At 39.9% G+C, this 21,329-nt stretch overlaps 1 protein-coding gene across 6 annotated transcripts in view; it reads left to right on the top strand.

Moving 5' to 3' along the window:
• The window catches only part of NELL1 (neural EGFL like 1), a 445,673-nt gene that overhangs the window by 88,719 nt on the left and 335,625 nt on the right, over positions 1-21,329 (top strand). For all 6 annotated transcript variants that reach the window (XM_048852651.2, XM_075129472.1, XM_048852653.2 and 3 more), the window contains exons 8-11: positions 5,843-5,977; positions 6,812-6,914; positions 11,693-11,766; positions 14,079-14,178. In XM_048852651.2, the coding sequence (XP_048708608.1) occupies positions 5,843-5,977; positions 6,812-6,914; positions 11,693-11,766; positions 14,079-14,178 (412 nt within the window). The remainder of the gene's footprint in view (positions 1-5,842; positions 5,978-6,811; positions 6,915-11,692; positions 11,767-14,078; positions 14,179-21,329) is intronic.

Here is a 21,329-nt window from a genome sequence, read left to right as displayed (position 1 = left end):
GGGAAAAGGACTTGGGATAAGCTATCCTTTAGGAGATGGGAGTTAAGTTTAGGTTTTAGAAAGCATGTTATGATTTTGTTTTATATGTAATCAGTATTCTTTCTTCTATTTGAATCTCTGTTATTTGACAGTAAACCTATTCTTCTTTTCACTGTAAATATATCTAAGGGCTAGTCTACACTACCACGCTACACTGGTGAAGCTGCACTGCTGTAGCGCGTGCGGTGAAGATCTGCTGTCCTGACAGGAGATCATTTTACCGTCAGCATAATTACTCCACCTCAGCGGGAAGCGGAAGCTATGTCAGTGGGAGAGTGTCTGTCTCCCTCCAACATAGCATTAGTGTGAACAGCGCTTAGCTCGATATAACTTGTGTTGCTCAAGGGTTGACTTTTTCACACCGACTTTTACATGGCTTTTACATCAACTTAAGCGGTAGTGTAAGCCCTAAGTGCAGTGAGTTAAGCAGAGTGGCAGTCCTGATTTGCATCTCGTAAATTGGTGTGTACTATTCCTTTGGGAATGCTCCATGTGGTTAACATTGGCAAAACCATCTGGCCTATGATTAATTCTATCATCTAAACAAGAATTAGTTATCTCACCTGATGCGCTGCTTATACGCTAATTACTTTTTGATCAATATCTAACTACAGAATTACCTGTAGGTGCATTTAATTACAGCATAGTTACTGAACATGATTTTCCCAAAGTATAATCTACGTAGTAACCCTGTGTATTATACAGATGGTAAACTCATGATATTTTTTAACTTGTGAATTGTACCTCCTCAGCTGCCCTTAGAACTCTTTCCTTCCTAAAAAGAAAGGTTTTAATTTTAAGCACGTCTGCATTATACTGACACTGTTCACCCAACTGGCGTATTTTGGACAGGCTCACTCAGAGAATAAGAAACATTAAGCTTTTAGTTCACTTTACTGCTGGAAATGTGAAATAGAGGTAATTTACTTTAAGCCCTGTTGGTGGTATGAGCAAGTCCCAATTATGTACTGTATTGAGTGACTTGCTCTCTCTGCTGTTAATTATATTTTTTGCTTGCTAATACATTTTTGGGGCCAAATAACATGCTGTTGATACTCTGAAGATTGCATGTTCCCATACAGCAGTGCTGGGATGACCTTTTTGTCTTGTTCCTTTCCCCCAATAAGGTTGTTTTACTCCTTAGTAATGCATTAACTAAGTGTTTTGCTGCATTAGCTGTAGAAGTACTGTTGTCCAGAAAGAACACACATAGCTGTGCAAGAAGTTTTAATTGTGAGACAAATGCAAATTAAAGATGGTGGGATTTGAAAACAGACGTTTTAGAGGTGGATTTTCACATCACAGTCCTAGGGAGCAAACTCAGGTCCTAAGTGATATTTCTGCAGTTTTAGGTATACACTAATGCATAAGAGTATGTATTATGAAATACATAACAGTGACCCCTAATTCCCTCCCCCATTCAGAGAGTTGCAGAATGTGAACTTGGCAGCATACAAAAATTGGGTTCCATGTTTCCATGTCCAGCTGTTGCTTTTAGGCTGTGGTATACCAGAAGCTTGAATTTGTCTGTAGATTTGCATTTGGTTACAATTTAATTACAGACTCAAAAAAAAAAAAAAAAAAAAAACCAAACAAACCCCAACAATGAATGGTGTTTGCAATGTCAGTATGTAACCAAGAGAATTACAAATGATGACAAGTAAGGCATGTAGTGAACTAAGTATCGTTACCGTCTTTCCCCCGCACTCTTCAAAGATTTGAAGTCAATTTGAACTAGGCAATGTGTTGCTTTTAAAGATGCATAGAAGTGTAGCTTTTCATGGTGGGGAAGGAGTCTGAACTTTTTGCATTACCCCCTACACTCCGCTGTTTCATCTCTTTAATTTTGCAACCTTAAATAGAAAAAGGTAATAGATCAAATTGTTAACAACTTAGTTAAAATATAAATTAACTTGGGACAAGAAGGACAGGTTAATTTTCACCGTGCCCAATTACTATGCTGTATATGGAATGTTAGGTGGTGTTAAATGGGTCAGATCCTCAGCTACTGTAAATCAGTATAACTCTACTGAAACAAGGGTCTTTGAAAATGGAATGCAGTTCCTTTTTAATAAACTAGGGGGTCACACTAGGAAGTGTCTTTTTCATTGTAATCAGATGTTTCTTTTAGTGGCTGGAGATAGTTACTGGAGATTTCCAGCCCAAAACTTCTAATAAACTTTACTACTTGCCAAATCTTAACAGGGTAACAGTCAAAAGGTTCAGTGCTTGGTTTGGTCGGCATAAATGCCAAAATGTTTAAGGGCAGAATTTACTGTTGACGTAACCCTATTAGCTTGGTTACACACTTGATTTATTTGGTCACAAATGTTTGTTTGAAATACCTGAACATTTTGACTCAAAAAGTTCTCTGAAGCTCTCATGAGAACGGAGTTTTCTTCATAATATTTCTGGTAGTACCTGCATCTGGATGGCCCACAAGTAATATATCATAAGAACAGTCTTTTTCTTTATCTTCTGGTTTGGAAAAAAGGAAAAAAATGATGGGAGAAATAGTTCTGAATATATTTCTGAATTTTCAAATAACTTGGAAATTAGGTTCAGACTAGAAATGGGTGGCTCAGTAGTGGAGTGACATTCCACACCCCATTGGTTCATTCCTACTCCTAATCCATCCAAGACTTCAGAGCCTGAGAATTTCCACTGATTTTTCAAATCTTTGACAAATCTATTAATGCAAAATTGGCAGCATTTGGAATGGCATTTCAGTTTGTAACTCATGTAATTTTGAGGATATCATTGTTTTGTTTGCATAATGGTGATTTTTCAATTATGTTTGAGAGTTTAAATACAAATGGAACATTTCTATTTTATTCCATATAGCAAATGCCAACTAAATAGTATTTCAAAAAAGATAAACCTCTGTGTGCTGAGAGACATCTGTTGACCTATTACTATCAGAAAGTTCATTGTTGCAGGTCTTCATATCTATAAAGATAACACTGACATTTTCTGTATAGTTGCAAAGATAAATACATGCCAAAGGTGGTAATGACCATACACATCTCTGATTTACTAATAGATTCATTTTACATCCAGAGTCGTTCTTCAGCGTAAGAGGTAGATGTTGTGTTTTATTAATGAATTTATATAAATTCAGTGCAACAATGAAAGTCACAAAATATGCAACTTTTAGTTGGTTAGTGTTGGCATTTGCTTCTCTCCTTTAGTGCTGTTACAGGAATCAACACCAAAAAAATCAAGAATTAAATGCCTTTTTCAAACCTGGCTTTTGTATAACATCCTTTCTCTTTTTGTGTTCAGTTTATACAGAATCATTATAAGAAATAAAAATGATGAATTTTACTTTTTTGTGTTAAAAATAAAGACTAAAGAAAAGGTACAGGTTAAATAAACTGCAACAAAACATATAGATTAAACACAATTTTAATGCAGTGAAATATATTCTATTTTATACACTATAAATATAGAAATCCTTTTCAGGTCACTGCTGCAAACTGGCAGGATTAGCAGTTCAGTAATAGGATGATTTTTGCCTTTAAAGTATGAAAAGCATTTTTGAAGTCACACGATCATGCTGGCTTTGGGAGGGCTGAATGTCAATTCCAGTAATCTCCCAGAATCCTAATTTAAGGAAAATCAGAAGTTTTTCCTCAAGGCCCTTTACTCTGGAGGATTGAAGAGTGGGAAATAAGGATGTTTCCCTAGTATCTTCTGCTCATCTTTGTTCCTGAATCTGCTGGTGTTTGAGATTTACCTGACAGGGAGTATAATGAGGATTGATGGGCAGGTTGGAATATTCCCATTAAAATGGATAATGGTGGAAGTCTTGAGAGCCTTTTTGCAAATATATAAAATGCGGGTAGATACCAATATAAAAATACTACAGTACTGTACAGTGGTCTCTCTAAACAGTGCAAAAATGCTATAGTAAGCTGTAATGTTTTGAACAATCCTGTAAAATACTGTAGTATGCCATTTGTAAGAGTGATCAGGGCTAGCATTCATCTCACTTTGGGCCAGATTCTGATACATTCGCTACGGTGGGACTACTCATGCAGTAATGTGGTGCTTAATGTGAGTAAAAGCATCAGAATTTGGCCCTTTGAGAAGTTCCCACCTGCTCTGGGATTTGTGGATTTCTGGGAGAGATGGCCGTTTTGGTGTTTGAAGGATGTGGAAGTTGAGTCCTGCCAGGAAGTTTGAAGAGTTAGTAAACGGGACTGAGTAATTTGGTTCTTATTCTGCATAGCAGAGGATCTTACATGTGGTAGATATGTATTGGGGGATATTTATTCTCTGTGTTGGACCCCATCACAGGGTAGCTGGTCCCTGTGCGTGGACCAATGAAAGAGGTCAGGGCTACATGTGGAACTACAAGGGTCTGTCAGAGGGCAAGAAGAGGAGGCATGATTGGGACAGGCTCTGCCTGGGGAGAGGAACCACAGAAGAGTGCAGCCAATTCCTGCGGTGGGTCCCTGGAACAAAGGGCCAGGTGCTCAGGGAGGTGGTCCTGGGGTTGGAGTTCCAGAAGAGGAAAAGAGCTGGCTGAATGAGAACTGGCTGCAAGAAGGGAGCTGGCTGGCACTGGGAAGCTGCAAGAGACCCCTGGGAAGGGAGGTTGTGAAATCCTAGGAGAAAGGGTGAGCTGAGGAACTGTTTGTTTTAATCTGTTATGTGCTTATGTCTGGACAAATCTATTTAAAGGAGACTGGGCATGATAGCAAGTGTATGTTAAGATAGGGAGAAGCCCTGCTTGGTCACATAGGATAGAGAAGGTGGGCACTTCAATGCAAGGGTAGATTGAGGAAGATCGAGGCAGGGGGCGATTGGCCACGATATTACAGATCACTCCGGAATCTTCATTTGCATGGAGTATTCTTTGTTTGGGGAAAGCCTGGGATTATCTGTGTGGGTGTGTTGGGGAGGATGGGAAGGAGCATGTGCACAGAAGAAAAGTATAAATTACTCATAGTATGGACAACAACTTGGAGAGATCATCTTCCCTTATCTTTGCCATCACATGGACCCCCTTCCTCCTGTTTGCTGTTACATGGACAGTCTCCCCTCCCATTCACTATTACATAGCATTCTTCAGGCAAATATGGCAATTTCTTGCCTGGAAAAGTACTACTAGGAAAAGATTACTTTTAGCATCTGTTAATTCATTTTAGCAGCTGGCAATGAGGAGATGCTGATGGTATCATGTGACCAGCCCACTCTCTGCTGTCTACCAGCAAGTGCTCTGTGGGCCACCAGTGGTCCATGATCTATAGTTCGGGGAAAATCTGTTATACAACACATTGAAATGTCATCTTTTCCCTGTAAATCCTAGTAGCTTTATATCATGTAAAGGTCTTTCTGCAACCTGTTAATGTTAAACAGTGTGGAGAGAGGTTGAACAGAAGGAATCCGAGCCTGACAGCATTCATGCTCTTAAATTACGTGTATGCCGGTAAATGAATAATTTTCCTTTTTTGAAGTTTGAACTGAAAATACCCAATTCATTAATAATCTGAGATCCCCAAGAGGTACATTTTTAATATCTTGCTGGGGTTCATTAGATTAGAAGAGCCAATCATACAGATCATCAACTGGCATACATTAGCTTATCTCCATTGAAGTAAATGGACACAGGTTGATTTACACCACCTTTGGTTCTGGCTCAGTGTGTCTTCTTTTAGTTTGTTTTTCAACTGGTGTAATAAAATTTGATTCAGCCTAAAGTCAGTAAGCTGCTTCTTTTGTTCTTTGCTTCTTTGCTTTGTTAAAACCATGTGTATGAATTACAGAAATTACATCAAGTACCTTTCACTTCTAGCTAAATTATGCAGAAACGAGGCTTAGTCAATTGGAAAACTGTCATTGTGAGAAGACTTGTCAAGTAAATGGAGTGATCTATCGAGACAAAGATTCATGGGTAGAAGATGATCACTGCAGGAATTGCACATGCAAAGTAAGAATCTTCTAATGGGTGTAAGCGGTAGGATGCCTAATTATAGTGTGTATGGTCCTTGAATACATAATGCCAACTCTGAGATTTATTACTTTTTTAGTTTGCACCCAGTGACAATGTGAACAATTGCGAGGGAGTGGCAAAGAATTGCCATTTCTTATATGAATACTTAGTAAATAAAATCTGCTTTCCCTTGACAACTCTCTCATTCGTTCTAATTATATCTGTAAGAAGCTCACCATTTTGCAGGGGTGGAGGGTGGGAAATCATAGTGTTGTCTGTGTTTGGTTCAGAATAGTTTCATTTGTGTGTGTGAGAGAAAGAGAGAGAGTATTATCTTAATTTTATTCATAGGTGCTCAATTGCATCCTGTATGGTAACAACATGCAGATTCTGTTTTGGGTGTTTATCATTTTGAAAACCTGTGGAAGAGAAGAGAATTAGTATGTAAATCTTGTCTGGTTGAAATTATTTGATAGATATCTGAAGAGTACCTTTGTTTGCCCAAGAAAATAGAAAACTTATTGTTAAAATTTTGAAGATGATTGACAGAGCCTGCAAAAGGTGGTGTTTATGTTCTTGTAAAGATGGTATTATTTTTTGTCTAATCCACGTAAATAGCATGGGCAAGTGGGATAAGACAAAGATGTATATCAAAATGGTAATGGGGGTGGCTTAGTTCATATGGGTAGCAGTCAGATAAGACTTGTTGCTGTAGGAAGGATCTGAAATCCTTAATGCTACTTTCATTTTCTGGTACAGTAATTGTGCTTTATATAAAATTATAAACTAATATACACACATCTGAACTTCATCTTTCTAACCTTTGCTTAGAGTGGAGTAGTGGAGTGCCGTAGGATGTCCTGTCCCCCTCTGAACTGTTCTCCTGACACCCTCCCAGTGCATATGGAAGGCCAGTGCTGCAAAGTATGCAAGTGTAAGTACATTACATTTGATATTTTCCTCCCACCTTCCTTTTTAACTGGAATCACACTTGTCTTGAAACTAGGAGCATTTGATTCCCCCCCACACTTGATTTTTCACAGGTTCCAATAAATTAATGCAGGGAACATGAGTCACAGTGGCAGCTTTGGTTAAAAAATGAATAAATAACTATTGGCTGAAAAATAAAAGAATCACCTAGGAGATAAAATTCAGTACTGCTAAGACTATATTGCTACATTCTATTGGCATTAAAAAGTCCATGCCCTTGTTTGTACCTCTCCAAAGGAAAAACGTCTGGCTTCTACTAGTAGCTGTTAAACCCAATTGATGATAATTAGTGTGAAGCAGTTGGTCTGTACTTATCATAAGTATGGGGTAATAACTTTAAGTTTGGCTATTTGTCATCCTGTTCTGAACTGAAGGTGGTTCTTTGGATATTGTGGATTTTTTTAGTAAAATGATATAATCAGCAGAATAAGGACAATTCATGTCTGTAATGATCTGACTGTAATGATCTCCATTGTGTGCAGTAATAGTTTACGTAATTTATTGTAGACCAAATTAATGTGGAAAAGAAGACCACCAGTAAATTCTGTCGTTGGCCCAATTGATTAAATTCTCTTATCTCATCTACAAATGGAAGCCCTATGTGGAAAAAAAAAAGTGTTTAACACTCAAATGAGGCTGAGGGGACAAAGTCAATTGAGCATATGTGTGCTCAAGTACACAAGACTAAATTTCTTCCCGCTCTCACGTATCAAGAAAAAGTTAAACCTTTTTCCCCCTTATCTCGCCCACCTACAGGTTCTGGGCACAGCTTTTCTCCATTCAGACTAGTCAATGATGTATCTGTTGGCTGATTTAGGATTAATTAGAAACAACAACAAAAAAAATCCCAGAAAAAAATTAGATTGCCAGTCTTTGATTTCCCCCTTCAACTCCAAATGGACATCCATGAATTCTGTCAAAAAAAGGGTGCACCTATTCAGCTTAGTCATGAACATGTGCACAGCTCCCACCTTTTTCCTCCATTATACACTGGCCCATGAGTAATCTGTGCACAAAAGGACAAATAATTTATGTTGTAAAACTTGTGGATCAGGCCCTGACTCCTAACTTTCACCCTGCCCCCGCACCCTCCAGAGCACAAGAACTTGTGATTCACCTACTGAGAGTTTATGGAGAGTTCTTTTCATGGATCTGAGATTTTGAGCATCTCTCTCTTGCTCTGTCTTTTCTGGTGTGCACTTGGTAACAAATGCCAGCCAGAATTTGACTCAGAGGAATTCTGAAGGACTAAACTGTAGATTGAATGCAAGTCCCAAAGTGTAGACTGTGTTTCTGATTCTTTAACGGAATGATGAACAAACTCACTCTTAGTCAGTGATTGGCACCAAACTCAGCTCGTTATTCTGCCAAGGACTCAGCACGTCAGTCAATGGAAAATGTTGTATGAAAGTTGATTGAAATTGATTGCAAGTGCCAGCTCCTTGACAGAATGATATGCTAGGGCCACAGTTAGTCATTTTTGGGTATGTAGTGGCAGCCACTGAGGCTATCCACATTATTACACTGTGGGTGTTGATTTCTCTGCAGTTTCCCCATTTAGTCCTGGATAGAATCATCAATTGTAATTTTCTGTCTCTAGGAGTTATTGAACAGCTTGATGGTTCTTTTTTTGTATCGAAGTACCAAGCAGTTCTGACTTATAAAATGTTTAGGGATTTTAAAATTGGTGTTTCTGCTTTCTTCTCTGCCATCTTGTGTTAACCCCTCCAAACCAGCTTTTGGCAAGAAGACTAAAACTTTATTTGAAGCCCTGTTTCTCTTCTCTGTTGTAAAATTGCTCACTTTCTCTTCTGTCCAGTGCAAGTCCCGCCCTGAGCTACAGGCAGTCAGGTGAGACAACAGAGAGAGAGAGTAAAAATAAATCACTCAAGTTCATCTTTCCCAAAACGGTCATCTTGATGAAATCTAGTGTGTTTTTCTGAAGTGAGATCACAGTTGAGCTCATACTGTGCAATATAAAGCGAGGGCCAAATTTTCAAAAGAACGTCTGCGTCCTCTTTGGAGACTTAAGAGGTGGATTTTTGAAAGTGCTCAGCACCCAGCTTCTCGTAGTGGAAGCTGAGCTCTTTAGAAAATCTGTCTGCTTTGTACATGGTGAGAATTCTTTAGATCCTCCCATCTCCAGCAATATGAACACAGAGAGAGAATTCTGGGAGACAGGATAGTGTCTGAAAGACTTTATAGGTTATTCTAACATTCAGAGATATTTGGATGGAAAGTGCAACAAAAATCAAAAGTAATTTATTATGTAATACCTCTTTGGTGCCAGAAACAAAGGATATATACAATTGCCATTGCAGTATTGAAGGCAGATGAGGAAGGACCATTACTGGATTGCCGTAATCGGCTTCACTGAGAAGCAACACATTGAAATCTCTCAGTTCTACTGACAAATGTCAAGTCTTATTGACTTATAGCATAGGACTCTAGGTCCCCATCCAGTGCAACAGAGTAAATGCAGGCCCTACTTTGCTAGTCATTCTTCAAGAGAGTTAATGATGGGACTTTGGAGCACTGTCCAGTACACAGAAGACAATGATATCAATATAAGACAAGAATCCTGGGCTTCACCAGTGATATAGAGAGTAGTGTGAGAACAGTGGGCCTCTTAACATTGTATGTGTGTGGACCTAGAATTGTTGGTCAAATTGCACAGGTTTACTTCGGGTACCAATGTCATCCCATTGGAAGGAAAGTATACAGGACTTTGGGACATTCATGTGTATTTCTCAGATTGTAAAGTCACCTCTAACTTGGTGAGTCTCCTCTCAGAATGTTCAGACAAGAAGGAAATTTGGACCCATCAAATGTATGGACACTTGCACGGATGGCAGCCTCACAGGTTGTGCATATATCTGTGAACAGTTTTCCATAAAATGATTGGAAGATTTAAGAAGGAACTGAGCATGTATCCTGCAGGCTGGCCCCAGTTGTGTACTTAAAGAATAAGGCTGGCACACAGAGCAAGAGGATGATGAAAGAAACATGTCTCTTCACAGCAGTGGAGAAACATCTGGCATAGACAGAGAGGCATCTCTTGGAGTTAACAGTGGTGCACTTATCAGTTGGTTGCATAAGCAGGCCAACTGGCTTAGGTGGTATAGGTTGTACCTGTGAGAGAGGAAATTAAAAGTACATGGAATTCCAGGCTCTCTGCTGCCATGAGCGTGCCACAGATTGTTTGCTACTCAGAAGAATAGGAAAGAAATTCTCTGTCAGCAGATACAGGGAAAGATAGGCCTGAGCAATGGGGCCTTTTCATGATGCTGGGATTGGGAGCTAGTTTATCTAGGAGTCTTTAGTACTCAAGTGACCATGATGAGCCAAGATGATATTTGTGGCTAGGATGAACTGGTTCATTGAATTCCTGCAACTTGGAGTGGAAGAACACATGATGTTGCTCAGCATGGATGACGATAATTTGTCTTTCATACTAGGGTCTCAAAGTTTCTCCTAATCAGTCATGCCAGTCTATCAATTCTAAGGTACTTATTTGATCCCCATCATAACAGTATAGGAGAAACTCACAATTATGCATGGATTTTATTATCACAACTTCATTGTAAAGTAGGAAGTAGTGTCCCCATTTTACAGGTGGGAAATGGAGGCACAGGGTAGATTAAGTGACTTTCCCAAGATCACACTGGAAGTCTGTAGCTGAGAATTGAACCCAGGTCTTTTTGAGACCCAGTTGAACGTTTGTTCACTAGAATATTCTTCCTAGAACTCTGTATCTAGCTATTTCTGATTTAGAGGGATATTTGAGAATCCCCATTCAGTGTAGAAAGCAATTTACATCCTTGGTTTAGAATATGAGAGCTTTTAAGAGGTATTTAGACAGACCGCTCTAGGTGGAGAAGAAGGAAGGTGCAAATATCTGCAATTAGGAATCTGGGGGCTGAGGGAACAGTAGAGAGATTTTTTTTTTTAGGGTCACATCCCAATGCACTCCATTCCAAAAGTTAGTTCAGCTAATCAAGCCAATAATTAGATCCATTGTACTCCTTTGGAAACAAAATTTAGTGTTGCATGCTGTATTTGTCCCTCCTTTGAGCCTTGGCATGAGCCCTCCTTGTTCCATGTGTCTATTAAGACTGTTTCTGACAGTGATTTTTTCAGTTTGTAGAGTCAGTGAGTTTCAGGCTTCGTCTGGCTCTGAACTATTTCTGCAGTTCCACAGGGATAAAGCTGTGTTAAGGATTCTATCCTTATTTGTCCCCGGGTACAATCTGGAGGCTTAACTGAAACCTATGCAGCTGCCATTCTCTTCATATACAATGCACCAATGTCTGTCTCTGATTCTGAAGTGCTTTGAATAACCTGATGCAGACATATAGTAATACAAATGCACTCTATCTAATCTATGGGATGTCTATGCTGTGAGTGATTCTGTTAATGAATTAGGTTCAGTATCTATTGAATAATGCTTTATTCTTGTTATCACTTCAGGACATTAATAGGCTAGTTTGTCAGTATGAGGGGTATAATGTTTCACGATAATAGGTTTTTTTAATGAATGTATTATTGCACTCAAAATAAATGAAAGCAATCAATACTTACTTCAAGTGAAGACAAAGGGACTACATCATATTTACCACAGTAGGTTTGTATTTGCCTATGTATATATGTATTGTTTTTACTTCTATTTTTCAGTCATTTTCTACCAAAATATTAATTTTGGGGCTTTTTTTAAAATTATAGCTACGTGTATCTTTGGAGGCAGAGTGTTAGCAGAAGGTCAGAGGGTTTTAACCAAGAACTGCAGGGAATGCCGAGTAAGTTTTAATTTGATTAACTTCTGTTGTTGTTTCAATAAATATGCAGTGCCCATAAATTACAATGATAACCATGTATATAAATTTAGGTTTCCTTCATGCATATGTGTTATCCATTCTTTTCTAAAGCTGACCATAACTTCAGTGGAAGCCAGACATACACAGACAAAGCTGGAACATGGCCTATTTAGGATAATAAAGTGTCTTAGGAGGGTATTTTCCTTTCTCTTTGCTCCTTACCTGGGTTGAGGTGTCATTTTAGGGCAAGTTCTGATCTCAGCCACGCTGGCGTAAGTCCCTGAAGTTGCTCTGGATTTGGACAAGTCTAACTAAAAGTTTCTGGCCTTTATTTAAGCCCTGACTACTCACATGCTGAAAGTTAAGAGGGCGCTTAAATGCTTTGGTGGGTTGGGGCCTTACTCTAGTGATCCACAGTACTTCTGTTGAGTAGTGCCTCTTCATGTGAGGGAAGCCTGTGTTTGTTCTCTGAAAAGTTACTGGCCCTGTTTATCTCAGTGGATTAAATCTGAAATTTAATGTCAATTTATATCAATGGAGCTACACCACTTTACACCAACAGATTTTAACCCCAAAGTGCTTGTTTCAACATTTTCTTACTATAAAAATAAGGCCAAATGAACTCCTGGATATGCCAGTTTCTTCTCTCTAGGGTGCAAGGTCACCAGTCACAGAAATGGGGAAATTTTAGGAAATGAAATTGTTGCTGACACGAAGCAACTATAGTCAGACTTGACTTCATCTCTTTTCCGTGGTTCTCTAATGAAGATATGAGTTTGGTTTGAATTGGTTTTGAGCTTTTTCTGAGTGATTTGATTGTCATAGTCTCTCTTGTTTCCTTGCCACGTGTTTAGGGTGACCAGATGTCCCGATTTTATAGGGACAGTCCTGATTTTGGGGTCTTTTTCTTATTTAGGCTCCTATTACCCCCCATCCCCGTCCCGATTTTTCACATTTTCTGTCTGGTCACCCTACGTGTGTTTGACCTGATTTATCAGCACTTGCTGTTCGTACAGTGGTATACTGCACTGTTCCTACTGTAATTGTTTTGTCCGATCTTGAATAGGTGGTGAGTTATAGCCAATACCTTTCCAGCTGGGTAGTTGGATAAAATGTTTGACAGTGATCACACAGTTTGCTGGTTCTCTTCTCACCTATCCTGGTGTAACTCCATGGACTCCTGTGTGAGGCTCCTGCATTACACCAATGAAACTGGGATGAGAATCAGTCTTAATGTCTGTTAATTCCACTCCATGTGCTGTACCCTTCTGCAGGGTGCCTCAAAAAAATCATGAGTTAGGCCCTAAAAATCATGAGATTTATTAAAAGTAATTTTTGGTGGTCTTGTAATTTGCCTTCTGGTTTCTGAGCCTTTAGGGTGAACTGAGGTCACCTTTTCAAGCTTTTGTCTGCAACCATGAGGGCTAGAAACAGTTTTCATGGTTTAAAAAAAAAAAAAGAGTTCCTCCTGTAATCTCTTGATTTCAGTATCGGAAGCATTAAGAAGAACACCGAATATGGTGAGACTTACCATAAAACTGTGACGGTTGGCAACAGTGCTGGCAAACCTGCTCCCTCAATAAGGTCCAGCAGCCAAGGCTGTATGTCAAACATACAGCAAAGTGTCAGGAAGCTGGATGACTTGAGCTGCAGCTGGGTCACCAGGGCTGCTCAGGCTGCCTGCTGAGCAGGCAGCCAAGTGGCTTCTCTGACTTCCTCACTTTGCCCGTCCCTGGCCTGCCGGGAGCAGCAGAGCGGAATGAGGCAGCAGTCGTGCCACCCAAGCTCCACTGCTGAAAATCAGGCCCTTTAAGGTGCCCAAAACAGAGGCACTGAAATCCCTGATCACATTTGAACATCTTGGCCACCGAATCTCTCTGCTTTGTCTCATTCACCTACCACCACAGTATACAGAATTGAAAATATACCTAAAATATAATAAACAAGTCTCATGTACAGGCGAAAAAAAATTCTTAAATAAAAATCTGGAGTGAAATAAAATGCTTTAATTCCTGCACGTGCTTATGCAGGTTAAGAAAGGAACAAGCATCTGTACAAGTTTTTGAGTTTAAATGTAGTGTCTTTTTTCCTTAAACTGTGGGAATAGAAATGTCCAAGTAGATTAATTTTAGATTTGAGTTTATAGTGTAAAAAATGACTTTAGCTTGCTGCCTGTCACTTTACTACTGTTTTTACTAAAGATGCTAGAGCTGTGGATAGAAAACTGTGTGACCCTTGCCATCAGATACATTCTCATCAGTGTCATTTTTTTAAAAACATTTATTTATTTTCAGAATGGAATTTTAGTAAAAGTAACAGAGACCTGTCCTCCATTGAACTGCTCAGAAAAAGATCACATTCTTCCAGAGAACCAGTGCTGCAGCGTTTGCAGAGGTAAGCAGTACATGCTTGGATGGAATGTAGTCATTGGGTGGTTTTTGGGATGTGTTGTAATGAATCACTCCTCTTTAATTGATGAAATACTGGCTACTTACATAAACCTGTACTTGTAAACAATGTTCTCTATAAACCAACCTGTGCTGTTCCTTTGGGAGGATCAATTTACAGGGACAAGGCAGTAACTTTTCTGGGCTAAGGAGAAAGAGGACAATGGACACAATTTCTCCTGTTGCCTACATGACTCAGTTAAGGATTAGTTATATTTAAAATCGGTATGTTCTGAGATGCTAAGTTCAGATCTGAATGTCTGGAGTTCCAAGATGTTTGGATATGGGATTTTCGGTTGGCCTATTATAGAGGTAAGAGCTAGTGTGAAGTTCAGATCTCAATCCAGATCCTAACTTTGAAGGTGCTTGGATCTGGGGTTTTGTTTTGTCATATTACTTTCTTAAGGGACGCTTCCATATTACACATTAAGGGAAAACTCTGTATCTATCTATCTATCTCTGTCTAGCTTGCAAGATCAGGGCCTTAGTCAATAAATATTTAATTAGTGTATGTGTGTAATTAAATATTTACTGACGAAGGCCCTGATCTTGCAAGCAACTCCATGTGGTAGCAGGGGCCTGTACATTTGAAGTAGTTTACCAGATTGGTTTCTAACCATATAGACATCATCAATTTTTAAGCAGTTTTTAGAAACACCTGTAGCTGTTGAAGTAAGCAGTAAATGTTGCTGCTGCCTATCTCTGAGGGGTCGCTGTCTTAATGATGCTTTGTAACAGGTGGCCCAGTTTGATCTAGTGCAGCTTCGTTACTTAAAAGCATTGGAAATCTGCAAACTTCAAAGAAGAAAGATAAGATCTGTAACTATAGAGGTAGGTTCTATAATATTGTGGATACCTTTTTTTAGGTAGTCACCCTAGGTATGTTTTTTTAAATTATATTCTACAATGCCATGAATGTGCATGCCTAGAGGTGGTTTTCAGACATAAAAGAAGGAAAAGTCCCTGCCACTTCTATGAACTCTGATTTCTGGTGCTATCAAATGGTGAGGCTGACGTTGAGTCCTATTCTGTATTATCAGAATGTGAAGATGACAGCTTCCTCTCTGATTGTTTATTTTTTGTTCTTTTTTATTCATTTTGTCTTCCTTATAACTGGATATACTGAACAGAATATCTAATATATTACACTGGGGTTTTTCTTTAAACAGAACATATCTTCTGTTGGGTTACATCTTGAATCAGTTAGTGAAACCTGAAGAAATAACAGAGTTTATGATAACGTTTAGGGCTTCAGTTCCCACAAGTGTAACAGGTGGGAAGCACATGATTCTCTCTGTGGGTTTAATCTGCAGTGTTTCAGCACACTGTTCCTGGTTCAGCAAAGCATTTAAGAACTTGGAATGGGGCAGAGCATTTAATAATCTGCAGGACCAACCACTCTTTGAGCCTGTAGTCTACTTTTATTGTGTGTGAGAGAGAGATTTGGGGAAGAAACGTGATATTTAATATAGTCATTTGGAATCATTGTATTAACTGAAGTCCTAAATGGAGTGTTGTAGCAAATATGCAAAGAAACATACAGTAATTTACATTTGACTTTCAGAATATATTTAATCCAGAAAACTTCAAAAAAAATGATCAGTTGGATTTTCCAGTGGATGTTTATTGGTTACTAATAAAGTGTCATCCATAGTGAAATGGTAAATCCAACAGTTTACACTTGTTGACCTATAGAGCAAGTCTCTGTCAATTTATGTTTTCACTAGGGGGGGTTCAGTCATTTTATTCTAAGTGCTTATTTAGTACAGCAATGGGCACGTTCTTATACCATACCACACCACACTACACCAATGTTATCATATGCTTTCCTTCTTTTTCTCCTTTTCCCCTGCCCTCCCCAACATGTATTTGTCCAAATCTTCTTACGGTCAGGTTGCATCCCCGCTGCCAGAATTTTGGCAGCCTGTGCTTTGCTGGATGCTGAACTACAGCAAAATAATTTACAGTCTCCTGAATGAGTAAATGTGGGGAAAGGGAGAAAAGGGGGAAGAAAATATGATAGTGTTGTAATAATACATTCTTACACCATACGTGTCCACCACAGGGTTTTTCATAGTGGCCATATCTGTACTAGTTAAGTGCCTAGAATAATATATGATATCCCATGGGAGAAGAAAAATCTGTTGTTTACATAGATTCACGTTGTGAGTCAGCAAAGTACCAGTGAAATACTGTAATAGACCCAGCTGGTAGACTTGCTACTCACTCATTATTGTTGAAAATGGTTAGAAAAGTCATTACTTTAGATGATTCTTTCTCTTTCTCTCTCTTCCTCTCCTTTCTCTTTCTCTCTTCCTCCTTCCCCACACATTTATAATATAGTAGCATCTAAATTATTCATATGACACCATTTCTATGTTTTACTGAAATGACTGTGGTTGGGGTATAGTAGAGAAGATGTAGTAGATCAAATAGAATAAAGAGTTTTCCTGTATAGTGACACTCTAGCATAAAACGTGTGGGGCTAGACCCTGCGAATGGATCTGCCTGGATGCAGGGGTGTGCATGACCAGAGCCATGTGCAGGATCTGTGCCTGACCAGTTACTGGTAATATATCCAGCTGTGTGGGTTCCTCACATGACAATGCATCAGCAGAGTGGACATTGATGTAAAAGTACAGTTGTAGTGCATAGTTATTTTATAACCTTGACTGACTGGAAAAATTCACAGCTGTACCATTAGACACAACTTGGGCTTGTTTTAAAATCAAAGAAGAATTATCAGCACAAAAGGAACAAATTTGTAACTTATTTTCACAAATCTTTATCGTTTTTAGTGTCACCCTAGGTTTTTATTGCCAAAAGGCAGATACAATAACAACAGTAAAATAGTTGGGCAAAAATGTGTTGTGCCTCTTTTAAATGTTGGTCTCTTTGCTAGAGATAATGAGTCATTTTGAATGATAGATTGGATCCCACATCTCCTTCCCTTGTCCAAGGAGTGGTTCAAATAAATAAAGTAAGTTTCACAAGGGTTCTTTATAGTGTAACTTCTTACAGTTTCTTGTGTCTCGCCAACCCCAGCAAACCCAGATTGTTCAATCATCCTCTCCTCCTTAAGAGAGTGGGGGAGGGAGGATAATGAAGTGGTGAGAAACGCTCAATTTCTATGTAAAGTAATTTCTATTCAGTATCCAGGAACATGGTTTGGCTGATGGATTTAGATTGGCTACTGACACTGGTTGGCAGCAATGGTAGACTACTCTGGATGAGTTGAAATGTGCATTTTATTGAAGAAAACAGTGGTGTAATGCAAAAATATGGCTTCTGTCACCGTTACATTTATTAGTTTAAAAAAAATGTTTCTGATTTTAAAACTGCAGCTCAAGGAGGCACTTCAATTAGCATATTTCTTATCTCTCCCTGTCTAGCTGTGAGGCTCAAGATTTTTCTGACCACAAGAAAAACCGAGTGCATTTTGCTTTCTCAGAACCAGAAATCAAACATTTCTTGTGCATTGCTGTGGGAACATGAGCTGTTTCAAGATTTTAATTTTATTAGGACTCTGATGGAGGTTGAGAAGTATGAATTAGTTACTTGCTAAACATAGGTACAAAAATGTTTAAGATTTAAAAAGTGCTTTATATCCTCAAAGCATTTGTCACACATTAGCTAATTAAACCTTGAAACACTCTTGTGTTGCTACCTAACTACTGCACAACACAGATTTGTTGAAATAGTTTCCACATACATTAAAAGAATTAGTAAGGATGTTGTTTCATGTCACACCTCTGAGCTCTGGGTCTGCAATCTCCAAAGATCTGAAAGGAATCAGAAGAGTCTAGCTGCTCGTGGCCTAGTAATACTACTTCACATCATGAAAGGCTAAGGTTGCTAGTTCAGAATTACATGATTCTTCATCTGAGTTTGCTCTCTGATATACAAGCTTATGCAATAATAGTTGACACAAATTTGCATTTGTAACAGTTTTGAGGGTGAAACTACTTTTGACATGTAGAACATTGATCTACCCCTGGAAATGAAACATCACCGAGCCTTTAAATAAATAAATAAAAATTAAAAGCCTCTGAAGTATGGAACAGTCAATGAGAGTATGATTGACAACCTGTGAGGAAGCAGGTGGTAGGATTTGGGGATCATTTAAGATAGATAGCCAGGAATTTTGGAAAGTGTAGTAAGAGCATCAGCAAAACAGCTAGGAAAGCCCCAGAAAGAGGAGAGATTTATCGGAGAGGACCATGAAAGTTAAACAGGGTTGTAGATATGTTGCTTCCAGCCCTATACAATGGGACTTAAACATGTAGGTACTTTTCAAAAACCCACTGGGTGCCTAAGTATCTTTTAAAATTTGGCCTATAGGCCCATATCTACAAAGGTATATAGGCTTCTAACTTCCTTTGAAGTCCATGGAAGTTAGGAGCCTAAATACCTTTATGGATCGGGGTAATAGTGTCTAACTTTAGATAACCTGCTTCGAAATTGTTAGTCCTTGACAATTGTGCAGTTTTTTCCTGGCACCATGCACCTGAAGCATGAAATGTGATTACTTTTATAGTTCGTTTAACTTATTAGTCACGATGCAGTCAAGTAACATCAAGTGGCAGGCCCCACTTAGTAGAAATAGTAATAAAAAGACACAAATATTCTTTCAGTGGGGGAGAAAAAATAAACTGTAGCTCAAGCAATCAATCAACAACATTGACAAAGGAGATTGTAACATGATCAGAAATATTTGGAAAAAGAGAGGTCATCAGGCTCATGAAAAATCTAGACACTCTGTTCAGTATTTAATCCCTCTCCTGATCGTATTTTAAATGTCTTATATGACTTTGGCGGGCTGTTCTGCAAATTTCTGACTTTGTGTGGGGGAAAAAATTGGTTCCTGACATCTGTTGTGAATGTGTTGATCTGTAATTTTAATTCATGCTCACTTGCCTTGTCATCTGTGTTAAACTGAAATTAGTTGAGATTATCAGTTCTGTTTAAGATTTTGTGTGATCCTGTTAAATCCTCTCCAAGTGCCTTTTTGCTGGGATACAATTATTTTCTTTTTAAGCCTTTTCTTACATTGAGAGAATGGGCAACAGTATTGGATCCAACATTCCTGAATATTCTGAAACCTTGACAGTTCAGTTTTTACCTACCCAGTATGGGTGTATGAACTCTATTGTTCACTAGCCCTGTTGGAAGCTGGGAATTCCAAGATCACATGGTAATTCAGATGATAGTTTCTACTGTGTTCGATATTTTAAAGGAACTGGAAAAGTGCACTATTACTGCAGAGATCTAATCAAAATTTGCTATTTGTATTCTTTTGAATTCATTATTTACTTGTTTAGTGCTCAGTAATTGCCGTCATGAATAGATATGTACCAGTCCCAATTCATCAAAGCATTGAAGTCTCTGCTATCCCTTTATAGTAAAGCATTTAAGCACATACTTAATCAACTAATCAATGGAATGTGCCTAACTTTAAGCATGTGCTCAAGTGCTTCGCTGATTATGGATGGATTTAAGCGCATGCTTAAGTGCTTTGCTGATTCGGAGCCTCTAGGGGTGAGAAGAGCATAAGAATCCCCATTCCCCCACAGTACATCCACACAGCAGGCACCCATAATTTGGCTGCTAGCAGGAGGGTTTGAGAGTCAGTCATGCCAATGCTGACTGCAGTACTCCAGGCTCCATAGTCTAGTAGGAATGTAGAAACAGTTTCATTCCTCTACACACAGATCCAGAGCTGCAAAGATGTAGAATGTAGATGTACATCTAGAAGAGACATAACTGCATTTCCTAGGTATGCTCCCCTGGCATGTGAAACCTACTTTACATGTGCAGAGGGAATAATGCCTGCAAAAACCGCTCCCTGCTTAAAGTGCAGGGCGGTGATTGTCTGGCTATGCTGAAAGAATGACAAGAGACATTAGATATGGGTTTAATCAGGCCACAACTTTATTATTAGATAGATGTCTGGGATTAACCTGGTAGATAAAATGTGCAGTGCACATGCAAAATTTATGTCCCTCCAGCAGATCCACTGACGGTACCCTCCAATTACAGCCAGTTTTTGGGGGGGCTTCCACCAGCTTCCCCCCCTTTTCATCCAGGTCCCTCCAGCAATTCTCTTGCTGGGACTTTACCAATTCCAGCCAATTCTGGGGGGCGGGGGCTTCCACCAGCTCCCCTCCCCCCCTTCATCCAGGGACCTTACCGACTACCCCTGCACCCATAAGAGGGGTTGTTAAGGCAGTGGTGAGCTGCGGCCAGTTCACACCGGTTCACGCAAACCGGTTGTTAAATTTTGAACAAGTTTTAGAACCCGTTGTTAAAAATTGTTACGGCTCCCTGAGCCCCTTCCCCGCCTCTCGCAGAGCCTCAGCGTGCCGTGCCGCGCCGCTGGCACCAGTGCTCTGGACCGCTCCTGGGCAGCTCTGCAGCTCCTGCTGCTCTGAGTGGGTGGGGCTGCGAGCTCCAGTGGGCCGTGCAGCATCCCTGCACGCCGCCCTGAGCAGTACGGTAAGGGGGCCGGGCCGGGGCTGGGAGGAGGGGTTGGATAAAGGGCAGGGAGCGGTTAGAGGGGGTGGTCAGGGTATGGGGAATGGGGGGGTTGGGTAGGCGTGGGACTTCCGGGGGGTCTGTCGGGCAGGGTCGGTGCAATCACTAGGCAGACTAGGTGGCCGCCTAGGGCGCCAAGTGGTTGGGGGTGCCAAAAAAGCGGTGTCCCCCCCCAATATTTTTTAAATAGTGGAGCACAAGGCTGCCGCTGCTCCCTGCCTCCCGGCTCCAGAGGGGCTGCCTGCGGTGTGGCCAGTTCCGCCCCCCCCCAGGGGAGCGGCCGGTGGCGGAGCGGGGAAGATGAGAATAACTCTGGGGCCCCACAGAATATGCCAGGATGTGAAATTACTGTTGTACCCCCCCACCCCTAGGGCAACAAGAATTTGGCTACTTCCCTGTTTACATACTTTCTGGTTTTGTCCATCCTGGTGGGGTTCATGGCTTCCCCCCAGACCCTGCACTGAAGCATATCCGACCAGACAATGTTAACGCCTGGAAAAATTGCCAGGATCTACATCAGGTCCCTCCTAGTTCAAAGCATTAACTCCACCCCTTTAAGTGTTT

Source organism: Caretta caretta, chromosome 6 (genome assembly GCF_965140235.1).
Source record: "Caretta caretta isolate rCarCar2 chromosome 6, rCarCar1.hap1, whole genome shotgun sequence".
Lineage (NCBI taxonomy): Eukaryota > Metazoa > Chordata > Testudines > Cheloniidae > Caretta > Caretta caretta.
The sequence above is the reverse complement of the archived record's forward strand: the minus strand, read 5'-3'. Positions and strand labels throughout refer to the sequence as shown.